Source organism: Melitaea cinxia, chromosome 2, assembly GCF_905220565.1.
Source record: "Melitaea cinxia chromosome 2, ilMelCinx1.1, whole genome shotgun sequence".
NCBI lineage: Eukaryota > Metazoa > Arthropoda > Insecta > Lepidoptera > Nymphalidae > Melitaea > Melitaea cinxia.
This window is the reverse complement of record NC_059395.1, coordinates 9,196,169-9,220,350: the sequence shown is the minus strand read 5'-3', so window position 1 is coordinate 9,220,350 and position 24,182 is coordinate 9,196,169. Positions and strand designations below refer to the sequence as shown.

The 24,182-nt window shown below is 36.1% G+C and overlaps 2 protein-coding genes across 2 annotated transcripts; both read left to right on the top strand.

The window, feature by feature from the left end:
• The first annotated feature begins 3,043 nt into the window (after positions 1 to 3,043).
• On the top strand, positions 3,044 to 7,696 carry LOC123664336. The gene is made up of 4 exons (XM_045598898.1): positions 3,044 to 3,183; positions 3,497 to 3,694; positions 6,442 to 6,685; positions 7,369 to 7,696. The coding sequence occupies exons 1-4, from the start codon at positions 3,049 to 3,051 to the stop codon at positions 7,539 to 7,541; spliced, it is 750 nt and encodes a 249-aa protein (XP_045454854.1). The 5' UTR covers positions 3,044 to 3,048; the 3' UTR covers positions 7,542 to 7,696.
• Positions 7,697 to 8,613: 917 nt separating this feature from the next.
• On the top strand, positions 8,614 to 21,622 carry LOC123664352 (ras-like GTP-binding protein RhoL). Its single transcript, XM_045598900.1, has 5 exons — positions 8,614 to 9,015; positions 18,184 to 18,298; positions 18,503 to 18,620; positions 20,276 to 20,354; positions 21,440 to 21,622. The coding sequence occupies exons 1-5, from the start codon at positions 8,900 to 8,902 to the stop codon at positions 21,561 to 21,563; spliced, it is 552 nt and encodes a 183-aa protein (XP_045454856.1). The 5' UTR covers positions 8,614 to 8,899; the 3' UTR covers positions 21,564 to 21,622.
• The last annotated feature ends 2,560 nt before the right edge of the window (positions 21,623 to 24,182 follow it).

Here is a 24,182-nt window from a genome sequence, read left to right as displayed (position 1 = left end):
TTTGTACGAATCCTTCATTCACATTTTTACATTTTAGATATAATTGAAGAATAGCCGTGCTCGTGACTTAGTTCGTGAGTGCCATCCTGGGTTTTACGCAGTCTCCCATGCATCGTCCTCCTCATCGCCACTGTCACTAGCGTTGGGACTCTGCTCTGCTGTGGTTGTCCGCACGAGCGAACATTATAGCGACATACTCCTCCACGGGGGGCGTCCTGGTGTTTCGGTGTATGACGTCATTTCTGACGTACTTCGGTGCTCCTGCTATCAGACGCAAGCACCGATTTTGCTAGATTGCCGATTTGCTGGCCTGTCTCGCGGAGCAGAGTGCGTACCAGGCCATGACGCACGCGTCAGGCGCGAGCGGACGAGGGCCCGGAAACCATCACTCTGAAGAGCAGTTTTGAAGTAAAAACGGAGCGGAGCTTCGACTGGACCACCACTGCGTGGTTCACCGCCTGGTTGAAGATGGGAACCATGTGCAGTCTCCAGTCAAAGTTACACTCCAGATACCTAACTGAGAGCTTCCACTCTACGTCCTGTCCTCGAAGTGTGAGCTGGCGCTGCTGGTCAGTACGACGGCCGTCTTCCAGACGTTGACGGCCATCCTCCACTTATCCAGCCATTCTGGTAGTAAGTCCAGCAGATGCTGCATCCTGTGGGTGGCGACAATTTGGTGGTAGGACGACGCAAAGAACGCACTGTCATCCGCATATAGGACTAACTGTACGTGCTCCTCTCCCTCCATCAGATGATCTCGGAGAATGGGAACGTCGAGTCCGTGTACGCTGCGTATAGCCGCGGCGACAAATAGCCGCCTTCGGGTACTCCAGCTTGGATGGGGTGAGGGTGGGAGTGCTCGCTTTCTACCGAGACGTAGAAGCTTTGGCCTTCTAGGAATGACGATAATCTTGGCCAGGAGGCCGGCATAATTCTGATATACAAAGGTGATTCTCCTTTCTTCTACACTCCATATATACTTCTATAGTTTAATGCAATAACAATAAGTGAATGTCAATTTTGTATAGGTCTTTAGTACTATTTACTACTAAATTGCGTTAAAGCATTTTTGCTAATATAATTAATAAATACGCGAGAAAAGTCGCGAAAAACAGCTAGTACAATTATAAAGTAAGATGCAAATTGTTTGCAAAGTATGTGTTCGTACAGTGGAAGTGGATTGTATAGAAACATTTGTATTTGGTCTAAAGAACGTTTATTATATCCCAAAACTATTACAATTTTTAAAGCAGTGTAATTTACTCTACACACAAGAAGAAGAGACTAACTATGAGCACATAGACACAGTGCAGAGAAGACACCGTAGATTAAAAAACTGTTTATAAAAAATTGAATGTTGCCTTATTTTAACACAAATAATTAAGTTCTCAAAAATGAATGGAGTATCAACATTGATTTATATAATTTATTATAAATCAATGTGTATCAATAATTGCATCACATACTAAGTTACATTGTAATGTACAAATTGACAACATATGCAGGTCGGGCCGCAAGATGTTGGGGTTTATTTGTTGAAATTCTAAATAATTTAAAAAACTTAAAACCAAAAAAAATTATTCACTACATTAGTAAGGAGTAAGCTAGAATATGGAACGCCCATTTGGAACCCTACTACCAGACCCATAAAGATAGATTGGAAAGTATACAGAGACGGTTTACGCAATTTTATTCTATTGGAAAGGACAAAAGAATGCCCTACTACTCACGGCTAAATAAGTTTCGGTTAAACTCACTCTTAAACCGTCTCAAGCTTCTTGATATGGTTTTCTTACACAAACTAGTAAATGGAACTATGGATAGTTCAGCACTCCTAAGCAAAATTTCAATTAACGTTCCCTCTCGCATACCACGATATACCATTTCACTATTTGCTTATAAAACCCAGAGAACAAACTTCGGTTATTAAATAAAGAGAATTTACAGCTAAAAACGAGTCATTAGACATCTTTGCAAATAACCTAGCTACATTTAAGAAGAAAATATTAAAGTCATTTGATTCCTCAAATCAAAAGCTATGTAGCACTAATATAAATTTATATTAATTTATAATAGTAATAGTTATTTAGTTCTTCATATTGCATGTATTTTTTTTTATTTAAATCCTGAATGTTCAAAATCTTTTTAATAGGCAGACGACTTAATTATCTAAAGTGCATGCTGTAACTACCTTTAAGAGGAATTATATGTATATATTTACACCTTAATAAAAATTAAATATAATACCTTGGCATATAACTGATTGTAATTTTTTTTAACATGTAATTCTGTTGTTGGTTCTTACTAAATAAATAAATAAATCATACCGTGTACAATGTACTTTTGGTTTCAGAGTGTTTTGAAAACGATTTATACTAATTAACTAACTTAATTTAAATAAAAAAAAAAATGAAAGACATGTAACCGATTTGGAGGATTTAATATCTCTAACTTAACTTTTTTATTCTCGGCCCAGTGGATGTCGGTGGGGCTGACCAGACGCTAAGTTTGCGTCTCTTGCTTATTAGAATTTTATTTTATGTATCTTATTCTATGAATCTTAATCTAGGGTGGATGGACGAGTCGTAATTATAACTATGTTCTTAGCTTTAAAATTTATTTATTTTTTTATTAAATTTACAACACTAAAACAAAAATAAACCTTTAATTTACGCATAGTTATAATCGTGTTAGAAAAGATTTCATCATAACAAGACACCATAAAGCAACATCTGACCTGTAATTGTAACAGCAAGAGGCTATGTATATAAATAAATAAAAGATACCTTTACTTCCTTATCTCATAAACTGAGGAATTTTAAATATTATTAGCTTCTGTTATTTTCATTTCTTATATTTATGTGGGAAATTAAATAAATTTAATAGGTACATCTTTTGGTAAATTAAATTTTATGAATTGGCAAGTCTAGTTTAAGCGTTTGTTTTAAAACAGTTGTCAAAAAGTTTTATATTTTCTTGAGTGTAAAGTAATATATTTTAAATTTGTTTTTAAATTCATTTCAAAATAATAAATTAATAATATTTAATATGAGTTTTTTAAATATTGAAAGCTTAGACGATGAAATCAAAGAGCTGTTAGACAATTATAAATCCAAAAAGGCAACGATACACGAACCCTGTACACTCAAGAATTTTAAGGAATGTTTAATTGGACTCAGTGAGGTCAGAATTATTTTATATTTTAATACTAGCTGTGCCCGCGACTTCGTCTCTGTGGAATTTAACAAAATAGTTATTGTTCAGTTATAGATTAAAAAAAAAAAAACAAAAATAAAAGTAGCCTGTAGATGTATAGATGTTCAATTTTTTATATATTCATACCTATATTATTTGTCGTGTGAACGTGTGACGTACAGAAAGTAATTTACCTTTGTTATCTTTGTCATTCTAAATGAATACTGAGTAAATAATGAACAACAAATTGAGTTATTACCTACTTTTTGCACTACCTTTATATATATTTTTTCACAAACAGGAATTAAACTTCACAAATATCAGTTATGTTTTTAATCCTCATGTTGATATTGAAAATAATACATTAACCCCAGAAGCCCTAGTGAAACTGATCAATTCGATTTGGATACTTTTACAACACTTTAAAAATGTTTCGGAAAAAGTTGAAAATTTGGAAGTACAAAATCATACTCTTGAAAGTATCAATAAACAATTGAATGTAAGTTTAATTTAATTTATTAATTTTCTTGTTATTAAAAACAATACAAAAAACTTAAATCTGTAGTATTGAACTATAATATATACTATATAACTAGGAAGACTAAGGATTCTTTATGAGAATTGTATAATTATGCATAAAGATATATAGGGCGTTCGACTCCTAACTATGTTCCTTCAAATGTGGAGTTCTATAGGTGTTACAGATTACGTTCCATTTGAAGGAAAAAACTAACAAGCCCTTTTTTTAATTTTACTCTGTCATAATATCAACACCTGTTATGAAGAACATTGCAACTAATGAAACAATGTTTTCTAACTATACCATCAAAATACTGAGGGGGAAAAAAAGGTAAAATGAAACACCTTCCTGCCCCTTGGTTAACTGATAACATAAGAGCACTAATTGCAAAAAAGAGTTTCTACAAAAATATATATTATAAATGTCAACCAACAGAGGATAACCGTAGTTTAGTTTAGTTGTGGGCTCGGTTTTCCGCATTTAGACACAAAAGTAGTCCGTTATGCGTGAAAAGAGGGCTGACTAGTTCAGCCAGCCCAGCTCCTTCCAAAAGCTCAGAAGCCTCCTGGGACGTTCACAGGCTTCTCGGAGCGTCCTTATTTCCTTAAGGTAGCCCGGTGTGCGGCCACTCCCTGGCATTCCAGGATTAAGTGGGCGGCTGTTTCTTCAGCAGCCAGACAATCAAATCACTGAATATGATGTTAAGAAGACCATTTTGTCTATTGCTTCTAATGCCCTTGGTGCTGATAACATTAGCCGTGCTATGATTGTTCCTATAATCGATATTGTTACTCCTATTCTGACCTATATCCTAAACCATTCCATTTTTAACGGTGAATTTCCTGACGCATGGAAGCAAGCACAAATTATCCCACTGTCTAAAAAACCTAATGCTTCCATGTATACTGACTTTCTTCCTATCTTCATTTTACCGTTCCTTTCAAAAGTTTTAGAAAAAATAGTGCATAACCAGCTTAGTCTCTTCCTAAATAAATTCAATATCCTTAACCCTCTACAATCCGGTTTCCGTTCTGGTCATAGTACAGTCTCAGCTCTGGTGAAGGTAACTGATGACATATGACGGGGTATGGACATTAAGCGCCTAATAGTACTCATAATACGTTTAATACCGTTGACTTTGACTTACTGTTAGGTCTACTATGCTCTCTTAACATATCTCCAACAGTGGTTGATTGGTTTCGAAGTTAGCTTAAAGGGTACCGGCAACGTATTCGTATTGAAGAGACTTTCTCTTCATGGTGTGATGTAATGGCCGGTGTACCCCAGGGTGGTGTATTGTCTCCTTTACTTTTTTCATTGTATATTAATTCAATAATTTCCAACATAACTTCTCTCTCTCTCTCACATATACGCAGACGATGTTCAAATTTATCTTCAGTTTTCTCTTGCGGGGCTACCTACTGATGTCTCCGTTATTATTAAGGACTTGGAAATTATTTGTAACTGGAGCAAGATGTACGGCCTGACAGTAAATCCTGCTAAGTCTCACGCTGCTGTTGTTGGCAGCCAGAATCTGATTTCTAGGAATGATTGGGTGGAATTACCACAGCTAAAATTCAACGGAACCGTCATACCATATAGCAAGAATGTAAAAAACCTTGGTTTATACATAGACTCTATGTTATCGTGGACCAATCACATTCAAGAATTAAGCCAAAAACTATAGCAATACAAAATCTTTTCAGAGGTTGCGTTATTTTCTGCCAATTCCTACCAAAGTTATTCTAGCCCAATCCCTATCCATCTCGACTATGCCAACGCAATCTATCTCAATTTAACCGAAGAACAAATGAATAAAGTTGAGTGTCTCCAAAAGATCGCCATACGTTACTACATATTTGGTTTGCGCAAATATGATCATGTCTCCGAATTTCGTTCAAGGTTCAGATGGTTACCTATCCGCTTTCGCCGGAATCTGCATATTCTCTTGCTATTGTACGTGCGTGCGTGCGTGCGTGTATGTATGCGTATGTGTGTATGTATATATATATATATATGTGTATGTGTATGCATGTAAGTACGTATGCTATGTATGTATGTAGATATTTTCTGTATATACATATATATGAAATATGCATGAAGTATGTTTCTTTTTGACGCCGCGTTGGCGCAACGGTTACAGCCATGGATTGTACCTGTTGCGCTAGCGGTTGCGGGTTCGATCCCGCACATGACAAACATTTGTATTAGCCATACAGGTGTTTGCCGTGGTCTGGGTGTTTGTGCAGTCCTTGTGGGTCTCCCCACCGTGCCTCGGAGAGCACGTTAAGCCGTCGGTCCCGGTTTTTATCATGTACACCTGATAGCGATCGTTACTCATAGTAGGGAATATATCCGTCAACCCGCATTGGAGCACCGTGGTGGATTAAGCTCTGATCCTTCTCCTACGTGGGGAAAGAGGTCTATGCCCAGTAGTGGAATATTACAGGCTGAAGCGTATGTTTTTTCTGTTGTATTTTTCGAGTAGGGAACGAAAATGCATTTTTTTTTTCACGTGGAATGCGATCTATACATTTACAGAAACTACCCATTTGAAGGAATATAGTTAACAGACGAACATTCTGTGTATTACAAACTTTTAAAGAGTAAAAGTTCTGTAACTAATATAATAGATTATAGTAAAATCAATATAACAATAGTTGGAGTAAAATACAACAAAATATCAGTAAGTGTAGTTTTTTTTTTTAAATATAAAATATTTATAGCACACCATTGGACGACTAAAGGAAAAACTGAATAATGAAAAGAATGAAGCTAAAGCTTGTGTTGCTTCTGCACAGCGTGTCTCGGATCAATCTAATGATGTATACCAACAGCTATTGGATTCAAAGAAGAAGTTGGCCCAGTTAACTAAGCAAAAAGAGACAAATGAAAAGTGCTTACGTACTCAAATAGCTAGATTAAAGCTTGAAAATGAAAAACTTTATGATAGGTTAGAAAAAAAATCAGGTATGACTGTCGACATAAAAGAGTTTCTGTTAAGAGATTGTGTTTTTATATTTTACTCTTCTGCCCGCGACTTCGTCCGCATGGATTACTTTGGGCTAACGCTAACTTTAATAATTTGCGAAAATTTAACTGTTAACGCAGTGCACGCAGGAGAAGCTCTCAAAAGTTAAAAAAAAATCCGATTTTGAAACATTGGTGCTCCGCTCCTAATGGTCTTCATTATTTCAGCCTATCAAAGTCCACTGCCGGACATAGGCCTCTACAAGTTGACGCCAAAAATGGTGTGAACTCATGTGTGTTACCCATAGTCACCACGCTGGGCAGGCGGGTTGGTGACCGCAGGGCTGGCTTTGTCGCAACGAAGACGCTGCTGCCCGTCTACGGCCTGTGTATTTCATTGGCAGTAGTTGCATGGTTATCCCGCCATCGGTCGGCTTCTTAAGTTCCAAGGTGATAGTGGAACCTTGTTATCCCTTAGTCGCCTCTTACGACACCCACGGGAAGAGAGGGGATGGCTATATTCTTTGGTGCCGTAGCCAAACAGCACATCAGGGATAATGTCGGCTTCTAATGGTAAAAGAATTTTTCAAATCGGTCCAGTAGTTTCGGAGCCTATTCGAAACACACAAACAAACAAATCTTTCCTCTTTATAATATTAGTATAGAAAAATATTTTTTTACAGATAAATTTAGTCGATGTGATATTGGTGGCTCAGAACTCACTCAGCTCGAAGATCGTGAAAGAAAACAGAGAACTATAATAGCTCAGCTGCAAGTAAATAACCAAGAGTTGCTAAGGGAAGTGGTAGCTCTCAAGGAGGAGATCATACTTGAAGGAATTAATAAAATTATATAATGTATAAATGCCAAAATTACCAGAAATATTTAATATCTAACAAACTGATCTCTTTGTGTGATATAAAAGTGTTATTTAGGTTTAATCTAAGTTATAACTATCTTCTAAGTAATTATATTGTTAAATATCTAATTAAATAAAGGCTAATTGTAATTGCTATAATTTTAAACTTCAAAATAAATGATTCTAAATAATATTATTGAAGTTTTTTTTTTTTAGTAAAACTTCTTTAAAGCACGCTTGACTTGGGAAGTAAGCTGGTGACTGTGTGTCGAGAGCGTTACGAAAAGTGAGATCGGGCGAACGGTAGTTGAGAGGGAGATATAAGTTAAATGGAGCTAAAGAAGTGTTTTTCATTTCTGAATATAAATTCAGACTCCTCTATATAAATAATATATATATATATTATGTTTAAAAATACGTTTTTTTTTTCATTTGTAATTAATGACACTCAGTAACAGGTACTACAATTTTTAAAAATATCAATTAATAAATTACGTTATTAATCAATTTTAGTTTTGTATTGTAATTAATTACCTGTGTAATTATATCTACGCTCAGTTGCAATGTTTTCGTAAACTAATTGTTCATTATTTTTGTACTCTTTTCGTGTAAGGTAATCGTTATAGCAAAACAAATAGATTACAGTTATATTTATAATCGATAAATAAAACCTCTTAAGTAAAAATAAATATTGCTTCTAAACTAAAAGGTCAATTATTAATAACAACATAATACCTATTATGTCAATTATATATTTAATGTAAAATTAATGTGAAGTAAGTAAATATGTTCACACTTCTTGATAATTTAAAAATTTAATAAGATTAGCTCCAGAAATTAAAAATATTCCTTTTCATAATTAAAGAGTTATCAATCATATTAAATATATTGTACAATTTTCATATTGTCATTTTAATACCAAACAAAACTGACGTAATTCATTTGTAAATTTTGTTTGGGCAGAATACGTCGATAGAATTAATTAGGAATTTTATTGGTGAGGTCCGACGGCAACGCACGCGCTACGAACACCCGGCTGTTGTGCTGTGACAAACCGATGTTGAATCACGCGCATTTTAATATATGTGATCATTTCGCGTTTAACCACGAAAGAGCGTGCGCGTCTTGTTTCAATTAAAACGTCGCGTTATCGCGAATGTTTCTACAAGTTTGATAAGATCATTACATCACAGTGATAAGAACCGTCAAGGACTAATTTGTCTTACCGATGATCGAATCATCGCTAAATTTCGATATGCTACGGTTGTAGTTAAAAGGAGTGTAAAACGATAGACTTTGTTATTTAAACTGTGTAAATTGTTTGTGACTTTAAACTTGGATGTGGTGGATACACCATGGGGACTGTGCCGAGATTAAAGATAACAGTGGTGGGCGATGGAATGGTTGGCAAAACCTGTTTACTATATGTGTACACGAGGAACGAATTTCCCAAGGAATATGTCCCAACAGTGTAAGTATTATTTAGTAACCAATCAACTAGAGAGTAGCTTGATCGAATCCGCCTATAGGTCAATGGGTCGGCCGCTTAGCGAGTTCGTCGTGCGTGTCAAAATTAGCAGGTTGATGCTGTAACGTCGTTATCTTGTAGCTATAGTTTTAACAAGCAGTGTAATACATTTGTACAATATAGTAATATTAATAGTAATACATTTTACGCAATTTTGCTATATTTTTCCTCTAGTGACAACATGAGCGTTATCATTGACGTGAGTCATTCTAGTAAATACCCATATACACTGTAGGTACACATATTTATATTAGAAAATCTTTAATAAATGATTATATAGAAAATATATATTTTTCGGAATTATTTCACTCTTGACTTATATTTGTACAACTAGTAATTACTAATTATGAACTTAAAGGGAAAAAATGACATTACTTTAAAAAAAATTCTCCCTATGTTTTCACTGATAGGTTTTTTTTCGGTTACTATTAAGTATATTATGTCAATTTGCTCTACTCGTAGATCTGCCCAGCCTACTGCGAGATCCTTAACTGATAACAAACACATAATATATTTAATGTAGGTATATTGTAAATATTAAAAGGTAAAACAACTTTCAACTCTATATATTACGTTATTTTTAAAGTAAAACTTCTTTACGCACGCTTGACTTTGGAAGTAAGCGGGTAAATGCGTGACGAGAGCGTTACGGAAAGTGTGATCGTGCGAGGCAAACGGAGTGAGAGAGAGAGGCGAGCACACATTTTCTCTCTTTCTCCCATAGTAAGTTACCTTTCGTATATCTAAGACATAGTGCAGGCCTATTATGCAGGCCTATTGGAATTTTCTGCACACTTCAGCACAGAATTACCCTGGGCAGAATCATGAGCCTTTCGACGTCGGAAGAATTGGAATAAATAATAAAGAGCTACACATATATCATCCAAAGGTCGTTAGAAACTGCGATTCCGAAAAAGAAGGCGTGGAAAGTCAATCCCAAACCACCTTGGTGGTCAGCAGTCCTCGAAGAATTATACTATGATGTGCTTAGGAAAAAACGCCGAATCCGAAATGCTGCACTCAGTTGGTGCCAGTTCACATTCGATGAATACGTGCAGACAAAAGAAAAATACTAACGGAAAGCGGACGAGGCGGCCACACAAATCTGGAAGGAGTTTTGCACAAGTCAACACCGAGAGAGTATTTGGGACGGAATCTAAAGTCATCAGAAAGAACTCGATACGAATACGAAACCCCGATTATCCAAATTTCCGGCACTCGACTGAATATTGTAACTGAGATCAAACTGCTAGGATTGACTATAGACTCCAATCTGACGTTCGATGCGTATGTATCTGCCATATGCAAAAAAGCTGCATATATAAGAGGGGAAGATCTAAGCTTCCTAAAAGCCTCAGTCCAACTAACATTCCCCTCTGAAGTGCCGCCTCTCGTGGAGCCCTCGTTAAGTGGATCTGACTGAGTGCTCCAACATACAATAGCGGCACAAAGATCTGCCGCAGCCACTTCTTAATAGCAACGAAAACAGTAAACCATATCATCACCATCATCATTTCAGCCTATCGTGTGTTTTGCCTATAGTCACCACGCTGGGCAGGCCGGTTGGTGACCGCAGAGCTGGCAGGGCAGGGTAAATCATATCCTGGCTACTAACTAAAAAAAGCTATGACTCGTTTATGACTTTAACAGTCACACAAATTTCTTAAGCAAAGTTTTAGTAACTTAGAAAATCTCTGCATAACTCTGTTCGTAGTCGCACGATTCTACAAAAAGTTTAATAAATCATCATTACATAGTATAAAACAAATTTGCTTCCCGCTGTCTGTATGTTTAGATCTTTAAAACTACGCAACAGATTTTGATGCGGTTTTCTTAAGTAAATAGAGTGATTCCAGAGTAGGGTTTATATGTATAATACATGAATAATAATAGAGGAATACATCAGTATGTCAGGAATACGTCAGTTATTGCAACCGCGTGAAGTCGGGGCGAGTCGCTAGTTCTAAATAACTCTTCTGGGCCAAATCTTACAAATAGTCTGACGTAATAAACCATAATAAAAGGTTATATCATAATGATAATGTTAAAATTATATGGTTCTTAGTAATTACATTTCATGGATTAAGCGTAAGTGGGATGTATCGTTACATAAAACAAAAAAAAAATGCTTTAATTTTCGTAATATTGACGTAATTATCGACTTGACGTGGTTGTGATGAAAAAAAGATAATTCTCATGAATATTTTCTATTGATTTATATTTAATACATAATTGTGGTACTGTGTGGCTACGGCACCAAAGAATATAGCCACCCCCTCTCTTCCCGTGGGTGTCGTAAAAGGCGACTAAGGAATAACAAGGTTCCACTATCACCTTCGTACCACGTTCGTCGCCACGTGGCAACCGGCGTAGAATAGTGCCACCCCATCTCATCCCGTGGGTGTCGTAAGAAGCGATAGAGGAAAAACCACTAGAAGGTGGGCAGCAGCACCTTCTAAATACATGTTCACAACTGCGATCGCCAACCCTCCTGGCAAGCGTGGCGATTACGCCAAATCCCCCTAATGACAGACACGACTAAAAATTGTCCCTCAGTCCCCGGCGGCTAGTCCTGGCTACGGTGGTGGTCACGGTAACGGCGGGGCAGGGGGCCATAATCTCCGGCAGAAGCCAGGCCACCACACCCAACGACGACAATTGGCCCTGGCAACATATAACACTAGGACGCTGCGGACCGACGCGAAGCACGTTGAGCTGGAAGAAGCTATCAGCAGGTTAAACTGAGATATTATAGGGCTATCTGAAGTCCGAAGAGAGGGAGAGGACTCGATAACCCTCAAGTCCGGCAACCTGCTGTACTACCGGGAGGGCGACCAACAGTCCCAAGGTGGTGTCAGATTTCTCGTCCACAAGTCTCTCGTCAAAAGCATCGACGTCGTCAGGAACGTGTCGAGTAGGGTGGCGTACCTTATACTCAGAATATCCAAGAGGTATTCGCTGAAGGTCATACAGGCTTACGCACCGACCTCGACGCATCCAGATGACGAAGTGGAAGCTATGTATGAGGAAATCTCTACATCCATACATAGCTCTAAATGCCACTACACTGTTGTAATGGGAGACTTCAACGCGAAGCTGGGCAGACGATGCGGTGATGAGCTGAGAGTGGGGCAATTTGGATACGGGCAACGTAACTCCCGGGGCCGGCTGCTGGCTGACTTCATGGAGAAGGAAGGACTCTTTATGATGAACTCCTTCTTCACCTGGTTGAGACCTGGTTCGGTTGGTCGGTTCTGACCTGGTTGAGTCCCGACGGCACCGTCAGGAACGAGATAGACTTTATCATGTCGACGAACAAGCACATATTTAATGATGTCTCAGTGATCAATGCTGTGAAAACAGGAAGCGACTTGTCCGAGGCACATTGAATATCGATGTCAAGCTTGAGAGGGGTCGGCTGATAGGGTCTGTGCACCTACCTGTGCCTGCTCAGATTCAAAACCCCGAGAGCTTTCAACTCAAACTCCAAAATCGCTTTGAAAGCCTGGCCGACTGCGTAGATGTGGACGAGCTCAACGACGGGCTGGTGGAAATTGTCTGCGCGGTGGGGTCTAAGTTCTTCAAGACCCGCCGCCAAAAAACAAAGAAGCTCTTCGATCACACACTCCGACTCATGGCAGAAAGGCATGACATGCGGCTGCAGTCCTCGGCGGATGCTACCCGTTACCGGCAGTTGAATAGACAGATCTCCAAGTCCTTGACAAGCGACCTTCGCCGCTTTAATACTGAACGCATTGAAGAGGCCATAGAGCAGAACAAAGGCTCGCAAGTGTTCGCACGAGATCTGTCTATTGGACAAAGCCAATTAGCGCAGCTGAGAGCCGACGATGGCAGCGTCATCTCGTCAAAGCCTGAAATCTTGAGGGAGATCGAGAGCTTCTACGGGCAGTTATACACCACACAGAAACCCGCCAACATCAAGGCAAACGACCCCAGAGCCAAACTAACAAGACACGAAATCAAAGAAATCCCAGAAGTCAGCCTGTACGAGATTAGTAGGGCTCTCAAACAACTTAAAAACAACAAGGCGCCGGGTGATGACGGAATCACAACTGAGCTTTTAAGAGCGGGCGGTAAGCCAGTACTCAAGGTCCTCCAAAGGCTCTTCAATTCCGTCATCCTCGAGGGCAAAACGCCAACGACTTGGAATAGAAGCGAGGTGGTGCTGTTCTTCAAAAAGGGTGATAAAGCCCTGCTGAAAAACTAGGCCCATCTCGCTTCTAAGTCATGTCTTCAAGTTGTTTTCGAGAGTCATTATGAACCGTCTCGCACGCAGGTTTGACGACTTCCAGCCTCCCGAACAAGCCGGGTTCCGTAAACGCTTTAGCACCATAGACCACATATACACGCTGCGGCAGAATATACAGAAGATCGAGGAGTATAACTTGCCATTATGCTTAGCGTTTGTAGACTATGAGAAGGCCTTTGATTCGATCGAGACATTGACTGTGCTGCAGGCTCTCCAAAGATGCCAAGTGGACTGCAGGTACGCTGAGGTGCTGAGGTACTTATACTCTAACGCCACAATGTCGGTCCGATCGCAGGACTAGAGCTCGAAGCCAATACCACTTCAGCGAGGCGTGAGGCAAGGGGATGTTATATCCCCGAAGCTGTTTACCACCGCGTCGGAGGACGCTTTCAAGCTTCTAGACTGGAAAAGATTCGGCATCGACATCAATGGCGAGTACCTTACCCACCTCAGGTTTGCCGATGACGTAGTCCTTATGGCTGAGACCTGGGAAGACCTGAACACAATGCTCGAGCATCTCAACAGTATTTCCCAAAGAGGGGGACTTAAACTGAACATGGACAATACGAAAATTATTTCAAACGTCCATGTCGCACCCGCTCCAGTTCGCATTGGGAGCACTGTTCTCGAAGTTGTTGACCATTACGTGTACCTCGGACAGTCAATACAGCTAGGTAAGTCCAACTTCAAGAACGAGATCTCTCGTCGAATCCAACTCGGTTGGGTAGCGTTCGGGAAACTACGGAGAATCTCCGCGTCCAATATCCCGCAGTGTCTGAAGACGATCTACGTAAGATTGCCCGGGATGTTTGTCGCGAACTTGGGGAGGCCTACGTCCAGCAGTGGACTGCAATAGGCTGAACTGACTGACTGAAGGCTATGGAATCTATAAATTACTAGCTGACCCCGCAAACGTTATTTTGCCATGTATGTTATTAACCCCCTTATACGGGGTACGGAAAATAGATGTTGGTCAATTCTCAGACCTACCCGGACGGAATGTTTTTCTTGCTCTGGACGTTTGTCTTTATGCTATGCGTGTTTCCTGGCCATTAACACTATCGCGGAAGTGCAACCGCGTCCCCGTGATTCCGCCCAGGCGTGTCGAAGGAACACCCCAGAGGCCATCAACACTGGATTTTCATCATACTAGGATACCTACTAGATACCAATGACTGTAAGGTATTTATTTGTTGTTTGTTTAATACAGAGAGGAAGTTTTTCCGATCCATTTGTCATTTTTCTATTTATCAAAAAGTAACAAGGTAGAGGTTAAAAGCTTATAAAATCCATATAAAAGCAAATAAGTACTAATACGTACTTACGTAGCTTTGCATTTGTAATAGTTAATGTTCTAGATACGGAAGGTATATATAGGAAACTGATTAACTTAGGAACATTAACAAAATAAATCGAAACAATGTCGAAAACCTTAATAACTAATCCGTTCACATGAATATTGACGTTCATAATTCGTTTATTCAATATTTACATTTTATAAGACAAACCGGTAATAAACTGACGTCACTTTTTTGAGTAAACACGCTTAGCTTTGATATAGTAGGTAGATAGGTATACGAGTACCTACGTTGAAATTCCTAGATCTAATTGGTGACTAATTGCTTATTGCCATACATTTTGCTTTACTACCCATAAAGTATAAACTAAAGTGTTTTAACTACAGAGATCAAACTAAATAGGAAGCGCAGGTCATTAATATTATACTTATCATAATTTGTTACATTAACGATTACTTGGTCATAGTTCATAGACAAGCACGTTATTAATATAAGTATTTAAAATTAAGTGAGTGACGGTTTCCGTTCGAAAATGCAATCGAACAGTTAATATTACTTATTAGTAATTTGCGAAGCAATTCGAGCGCACTATTTATAAAATCATATACGTATCGGCATTGCATCTATTGTGTGAGCCTGTCGCTTCCTCTTTAAGAAACTTGACGCACGCTTACAGAAAGACTTCCTTAGGCACAGTTAAGGTGTCCATGTCTGTAACACGCATCAAGGTCCTACGTATTTTGTAGTCAATGTCCATTGCTAAAACTAATCGTAATTGCTACACAAGGTCTTTTAGTATTGTCGTAGGCAAGCGAGTTGGAGTTTAACAAGCGACAAGAAGTAAATTATGTATGGTAGATATTTTCAATTATTACAAAAATTACGTTATTAATAGGGTTAAAATTAAGCAAAAATTGTAGATTTAGAAAAATTGTAGATTACCTACGCTTATTACCAGTACTTTTTTAAATTTTGAAGTGAGAGACAACATGAACTCCAAACAGTAAAACAATCAACAAAATTTACAATATTATCTGGTGTGCAAGTTTTACAGCGCAGAACATCTTAATTCTTATATCAGCATCGAAGCATCTAATTTCAAAAAACTTCATGTTATTTTTCCGAAATATTAACGCTTACAAAAAAATGTATCGTGGTATGGATTCTGATCTTTGATATTGAAAATATGTTTTTCGAAGAAAAGTATATAATAATAAAAATAAAACTAGGTATATACGCTGTCAGTTTGATTATTAACAATAACAAAATCAAAGGATCCTTTATTCAAAATATGATTTGAATATAGTTTTTAACGAGATTACGAGGAGGAAAAGAAGAGATTGAATTAATATTGTAGGTATGTTCTGTTATTGTAAGACCGAAAAAACTTCAACGTGTAACATCCCACTGCTGGGCATAGACTTCTTTACAAATGCAGGAGAAGGATCAGAGCTTAATCCACCACGCTGCTCCAATGCGGGTTGGCGGGTATATTCCCTACCATGAGTAACGATCAGGTGTATATGATAACAACCGGGACCGACGGCTTAATGTGCTTTTCGAGGCTGGGTGCGGGGACTCACAAGGACTGCACAAACACCCAGAAAAGGCAAACATCTTTATGGCCAATACAAATGTTTGTCATGTGCGGGGATCGAATCCGCAACCGCAAGCGCAACAGTTACATATCTCCTACCAGTGCTGTGATCGTTGCGCCAACACGTCGTCAAAACTTCATAGATAATATGTTGTTTATTATTCAGAAAGAAGTCACTGTTAATTGAAAGTTGAAAAAAAAAGCGTAAAGCTATTAAATTGTACTTAATATATTATAGGCTAAAAGTAGTGTTTCTTCGTAGGAAACCCACGAAGGTGAAACTATGATCAAGTTTACTTATTAGATCTATTCATCTTTGACTTCCATATTTTGCCCTTTAGTTAAATAAATGAACCAGTGGTGAGATAAAATTATGCAAACGATCCTCAGATGAGATGTAATTTTAATTAGAATGAATTTTTATTGGTATTATTACTACTCCTTGTAGATCAATCTTTGTAGGTTTTTATCTAAAAACAAGATGGATATTATACATAGATACTAGCTGTGCCCGTGACTTCGTCCGTGTGAAATTTAATAAAAAAAAATAGTAAAGTATTGTTCAGTTCACAGAGTAAAATTATAAATAAATTTTTAAAATAAAATTACTCCTTACTACATCAGCTATCTGCCAGTGAAAGTCCCGTCAAAATCGGCCGAGCCGTTTCAAAGATTAGCCGGAACAAATACTTAGATAAACAGAACAAAATTGTAAAAAATGCTATTTTGGTATAAGTACTGTGTATACATCCATATGCATTTAGTAAAAAGCGGTTATTTTAACATTACAAACAGACACTCCAATTTTATTTATTTGTATAGATATATTAAATATAGGGTGGACCACAATAAAAGGAATGGTTAGAAAATCTTCCATATCTTCAAAAGTACCTGATCTAGCTTTATGAAATAAAAACTAAAATCACTTCAACCTATCGCAGTCCACTGCTGGACATAGGCCTCCACAAGTTAGCGCCAAAAATGGCGTGACTCATCTGTTTTGCCTACAGTCACCACACTGGGCAGGCGAGTTTGTGACCACAGGGCTGGCTTTGTCGCACCGAAGACGCTGCTGCCCGTCTTCGGGCTGTGTATTTCAAAGCCAGCAGTTGGATGGTTATCCTGCCATCGGTTGGCTTTTTAAGTTCCAAGGTGGTAGTGGAACTGTGTTTCCCTTAGTCGTCTCTTACCACACCCACGGGAAAAGAGAGGGTGGCTATATTATAAAGACTAACATAAAGAATACTTAATGTCACATAAAAATATATACAATAATATTAAATGGAATTTTAACTGCAGAAAGATGTCATTTGGGCGAGAATGCCGATTTTCGCAAGGTACTGCCCGCCCGCAAACAGCTCAGATAGTGTTTGCCTATTTTCACGAAGTCGATATAACACACATGCCACAGCCCCGACGTAAACCCTATTAAGCATACATGGGAAGAAATGGGACGACGTGTACGTCAGCGGAATCCTCGCCAATCACGCTACGTGAAATGAAAGAAGCTGTAATAGACGGGTGGCAGAATATTCCGCAGCATCGCCTCAACAAAAACCTAGTAGAAAGTATGCCAAATCGCATAATAGCAGTATTACAAGCTCGCGAAGGCAACAAAATATATTGAAATGCGTGAAAACGGCACATCCGTAACCTATCTACATAAACGAAAATACTAGAAAAACTACGCAATTTCATTTATTTTATCTTTATTACAAAATAATTGTTTGCTATCAAACGAAAAAAAAAAAAAACAAAAAAAATCAAGAAACGCACTAAGTAGTCGTAATTACGGTTTTCGAAGATTCCTCTCGATTTCTGTGGGATGCCATCATCAGATCCTGGTTTCCTTATCATGGGACCACCCTTGAGATATTTCCTTTCCAACAAAAAAAGAAACATAATGAAATTTTGTTAATAATAATATTTTATTTTTATGATTTCAGATTCGATAACTACGTAGGACACATCACAGTCGATGGCCAAGAAGTGGAAATGGCACTGTGGGATACTGCTGGACAGGAAGACTACGAACGATTAAGGCCATTATCCTACAATAATGTTCGTACAGTTTAAATGATAATTAATCATTTATTTATAATTTTATTATGCTGGAATTAATTCTATTCTCATTTTATTTATTTATTTATATATTTAAATAAAGGTTGCTAACAGAGCATACAATAAAAAATATCCACTAATGTACAAACATACATATTGCCTTTATTTTTTTCATCTGTTTTTTTTCTTATTATTTGTTTACAGACACATTGTTTCCTCGTATGTTACTCGGTGGGAAGTCGGTCTTCGTATGAAAATGTTATCCACAAATGGTATCCAGAATTAAAGCACTTCAGTGCTTCAGTGCCTATTGTACTTGTAGGTAGGTTAAACTAGTCATTAAAGATAAGATTACCTAAGGAGACATCCATTAATTACATGAGCTCAAAATGGGGGGGGGTTCAATGAAATCTCACCAAATCTAATTTAAACAGAGTGGGGGGATAATCAAAAATCTCACATCAACTTCAAAAAGTATAAAATATTACAAATATTAAAAATATATATATTTTGAGTGTTCATTTTGCCTGCTAAAATAAATCTCATGGCTATTAAAATCATTTAGTTTTGGGTTTGAATTTTATTTAATTTAAATAAATTAAGTAGTATACTTGAACAGTTTATTATTTCCCTTCAATCTCTATTATATTCAGCATCGATCTCACGTAAGGGGAGGGGGGCTAATCTCACTAAATCTCACCTAAGGGGGGTGGAGAGGTCTAAACTGATCGAAAAATAGCTCACGTAATTAATGGAGGCCCCCTAAGACTAGAATAAGTTTACAATTAACTTTTGTTAAAAAAAGTTAAATAGTTGTTAAATAAAAACATTATATTTGTTTTTGTAATAATATATCGTCACGAATAGTTCTCCTTTTCTCTATTCTATGGATGTTCCATATTAGCTTATATTTCTTGCCCACTTGATCCGAATTTAAATTTGTCACCATCAGTGAAAATACCTATTTGTCCGTTTTATAAATTATTTAAAAAATAAAATAAATATAAAATAAATATAAAGTAAATTATTTTTAATAGAAGACTAAGAATCTCTAACGATTCCTTTTATTTAAGATAAAGTTTCGTACTTAATCAACACTGAGATACGTATTACTACGAACTGGCGGGTGTATGCGGGGCCAATATGTATGTAATGTTACACTTATAGAGGAACATATGAAAATATTTCTTAGTAGGTAATGACATAATTTTTGTTCCTGTCCACTGAAATTCAGTATTTAATTTTTTTATTGCGTTTTAGACAAAGTAATAACCTAGAACATAACAATATCGGCGTCCCTGTGCAAAACTCTGATATAAAATGTTAAGTTCCGTTGGGATCCTGATGAGATCTATCTGGATTAAAAAATGCCCGGATAAAAATTGTATTTTAACGTATCAAATTTGAATAAAGTATTTGGAATCCCCGTTTAAAACCCACAATAGTTTACAATATCTTCCCATCAATCATCGTTTTTTAATTGGATTTATCTGGAGCTTTCAGCAGGGGTTTGTAAGAAATCGAGATGACACGATAGTGTTGATATGTTCCTACATTATAAAATTACCTAGTAACTGGACATTTCACTAATCCGAATCCATTGTTCTAATGTTCTTTAATAAGGATGAACTAATTTAACAGAACACTGAAAATATATGAAGTAGATTTTTTTAAATAGCTTTGAAGTCTCAGCGAATAGTAAATTTGTTATGTACCTAGATACCGCCTACCGACTACTACCGCCTTTATATAGAAAATCATATAATTGCATAACAAATTATAGACAAGAAAAAAATATAAAATAAAAAAAATAAAGACATTTTAAATTTAGTTTAACTTGGATGGAAAAACTAAATCTTACATACCCATTCTTAAAGTTAGATGTATAAAAGTAATTACAACTTAAGTATACTTTTTTTAAGTATAAAAAATTGGGACTACAGGCTAATTAATGAATATTATTATTATTTCTTACAGCGACAAAAACCGACTTGAGGGCATCAGGCAAAGCTGTCATTACAACACAAGAAGGAAAAACATTAAAAAAGAAAATACGGTACGCAATTTATTTCAATTCGCAGTATTATAAGGACAGCTAGATTATTATTATTATTATTATTAGACTATTTTACTCACAACCAAATTACTATATTAAAATTTAAGTTCTATATCTTATGTAGGTAATACAATGAATAAATAAAAGATAGCAAATCCAAAATCGTTAGCGTCTCAGACTTTCAAAAAAATAAACAGCTTGCAAGTGGAGACAGGGTAAACTAATTATTTTAGTTATTAACGAATGTTGTCTACAGATGCGTGCGATGATTCTTTATTAGGGACATTACTGATTTATTCATAAAAATTAATTACAAGTAATGACTTTTATAATTTCTATCAAGCAAATCGTGAAGTTATACCTACCTACTATTAATAATTATGCGATGTTATTGAGTTACCACTTATATTATCTTGTGTATCTCTTATTTATTGTTGAAGGATATATTTAATTTTAAAAACTTCTATAAGTATCCAGTTTTGGATTCGAAATGCATTAGGCCGTGTCGACTGATAATCCAAAAATTCATAATCAGACATCGAACATTCAAGGAATGTTTTTCATAATAATTTATTAATAAACGTATAAAAACAATGTAATCTATGGTGTAAGTAACAGACCGTCGCGTCGGTTGCTATCGCACGAGAACGCTGGCAGCTGCATTATCAACGCCATTATCAGCCGTACACTGATAAAGGCCGGTCCCGAGATACTGAACCGAGAGAAACGTTGAATGTCCGAATTATTGTTTAAATGACTAGATAAAGTTGATTTATGGGATGTATTCATATTTGTACATATTTGTTGGAACAGAAAACGGAGAGAGTTTAAGAACGAGTTAGGTATACATAAACGTGGGTAGGTACCGTTTGAACTTAAGTCATTTTAAAAAATGACTCAAATATATATTTTAGTTATTATATAAAATATTTTGTAATTGTAACCAAAATATATATTTTGGAATATATCTACTGAGTATAATTCAGCGGAAAGGAATAATAAGAGTAATATAAATATAAGGACAAGTGTTTTTTTTTGTTTCATGCAATTCTGAGTAACTTAAATATTATTATATATTATTACAGCGCTGTCCAATTAGTGGAATGTTCGGCCTTGGAACGAGAGAACATGCATGAGGTGTTTCAAGAAGCAGTACGAGCAGCTCTTAAAAAAAAAGCTGTCCCGAAACGCACTTGTCAATTCCTATGATATTCTACTACTGTTTACGACATAAACTAATGTATTAAAACACTCGTGTAGTATTTCAATTATTTGCAATTTTATTAAATATATGTGTAAAAAATAACCAGTTTAAAATGTATGTTTACTTTATGGAGTAATTCATAGCAAACGAAATTGAAAAATAACAAGTTTCAAAATAAAATTTTGGAATTATTTCTTATATCTGCTTCAGAATTACTGTTTTTTAGACGATGTGTCTCTGCAGATGATGTGTTTTTGACGGCAGTCATTAATTGCCTATCTTGTAACTATACTGCCAGTTGCTAGTTGGTGTTAAACATACTATTATTTATAATTTTATAAATAAATTATTATATTATCATTATTATATATATACATGTCACAATAATCTAAGCGTGAAACATTATTTTATGTAGACAGTACTTAACAGTCACCATACATATAGCAGAGCCGAGTTAAACAGGATTTGTTCAATAATATTACCTAGACAGATGTAATGTTAACAATAAGTACCTATGATATAGACTTGGAACACGTAAAAAAATAACTTTTGGGCACGTGTGTGTACTTAGGCGTGCGTCTAGAGTGTAGACGGTGTCGTTACATTTTAATAATATATTCATATATTGATATTAACAACAAAGAATCCAAGGTGCATATTAAAAAAATGCATTATTTTTTTAAATAACTGAAAAAATAAAAAGCCAATTGATTTGTTATTATTTAAAACATGTTGTTGGTTTATTAAAGACCTATATATATATATATATATATATATATATATATATATATATATATATAGGTCTTTGGTTTATTTATTACAACATTTCAAGCACGGTCTTAGAAGACCGTGATTTTAAGCTACTTTAAATCATAGAATTATGTAATACCTTTATCTACTCAAAGGTTTTATGTGAATACTTATTATTTTATTTTTGTAATTTGAAACAAAATGGATTGTATTAAAAAAATGAAACTACCTAATAACTTTTCTGTATGGCTTTAAGACTTGTTAAGACTCATTATGAAATTTAATTTACATTTTCAAAATTATTATGAGTACATAGTTGTAAAAATTTGAAAACAATATACCGTAGTGGCACCAATGACCGACAAGACCCAATAACCGACACTTTATATTTTGATTCAATAAAATAAGAGTAGGAAAACGATTTCTTAATATAGCAAAACTGTACCATAGATAGCACACTTTTGATTGGCTCCCAGTGACTTTTGAGCGATATCCGTCTTTTTTTTTGAAAATGACGGTGTGACAACTGATTGCGCCTGGAGTACCGGTGAAAATTACAACATTCCTTAGTGAAATCCTTAAGGAAGTGAGTACATTTTTTTTATTAATTATACTAATGTAGTCTAACATATTTGGATTTTATGTTTTTCACGGGTTATTATAAGAACTATACGATCGATTTTTGTTCTAACGAAAGTTTAAGGTTATTTTGATATTAGTATAATGTGGGTGTCGATCACTGGTTTTCATAAACTGACTTTTACCAATAATCGACACGGGTCGATAATAATTTTTTGGAAAACATTTTTCATTTGACAAGCGAATATAGTTCTTTACTTTGCGTATTTGGTAGATATTTGAAGTAAACTAAACAAAGTCGAGAGACCAGTAATCGACAAGTGTCGATTATTGGGAAATAATGTGTCGATGATTGGTTCTTACAGATGGTTCCGAGAAAAAATTATACTCCCAACCAGTTAGAAAAAACCTTAGAAGCTGTAAAAAAATGGCGAGAAGATTGCAGTCGCATACCATTTTTGGCGCGAACTTGTGGAGGCATATGCCCAGCAGTAGACTGCAATAGGCTGAAATGATGATGATGAAACTTTTTGATAATTGTTTGTTATTTATATTGACCCTTTTTATTATAATTTACATAAGTCTGTAAGTGTGTAATCTGTGTATTTTTATGATTAATACACTTCAGAAAGAATGTGTTTGCAGGCAAACGAAGAAAAGCCGACTTCAATTATATCAACAAGTAATACAACGTAGGTTGACGAAAAATTAGTCAAGTAAATACGCATTATCAAAGATTACTCAAAAAGTTGTAATCAGATCTCGATGAAATTTAAATGTGACCACATGATAAACATCGGCTTTCGATTAAATTAAAAATCATTAAAATCGGTACACCCAGTAAAAATTATGCGGATTTTCGAGAGTTTCCCCCGATTTTTCTGGGGTCCCATCATCAGATCCTGCTTTCCTTATCATGGCACCAAATTAGGGATATCTCCTTTTCAAAAAAAAAAAAAAAAGAATTATCAAAATCGGTTCATAAACGACGGAGTTATCTCCGAACATACATTAAAAAAAAAAAAAACAAAAAAAAAATATATATATATACGGTCGAATTGAGTAACCTCCTCCTTTTTTTGAAGTCGGTTAAAAATATGGACATTATACTATGGACAATAAATGAATACTTATTAAACTGTTAATTTTATTTTAACGACCCACTAAAGAGGCCGCGATTTGGCAGATACACATTATAGGTAATAGTCGATAACTGGGAGTCGGTAATTGGTAACTGTCGATTACTGGGGTGTCGATTACTGGAGATTCGGTGTCGATGACTGGAGATTTATACA

Bases quoted from the DNA above. Each gene is read 5' to 3' on its own strand.
- LOC123664336 (XM_045598898.1), top strand. From the start codon at position 3,049: ATGAGTTTTTTAAATATTGAAAGCTTAGACGATGAAATCAAAGAGCTG. The intron at 3,184-3,496 runs GTCAGAATTATT...TTTCACAAACAG, and splicing joins GTTTAATTGGACTCAGTGAG to GAATTAAACTTCACAAATAT. The intron at 6,686-7,368 runs GTATGACTGTCG...ATTTTTTTACAG, and splicing joins TAGGTTAGAAAAAAAATCAG to ATAAATTTAGTCGATGTGAT.
- LOC123664352 (XM_045598900.1), top strand. From the start codon at position 8,900: ATGGGGACTGTGCCGAGATTAAAGATAACAGTGGTGGGCGATGGAATG. The intron at 18,299-18,502 runs GTTCGTACAGTT...ATTTGTTTACAG, and splicing joins GGCCATTATCCTACAATAAT to ACACATTGTTTCCTCGTATG. The intron at 18,621-20,275 runs GTAGGTTAAACT...TATTTCTTACAG, and splicing joins AGTGCCTATTGTACTTGTAG to CGACAAAAACCGACTTGAGG.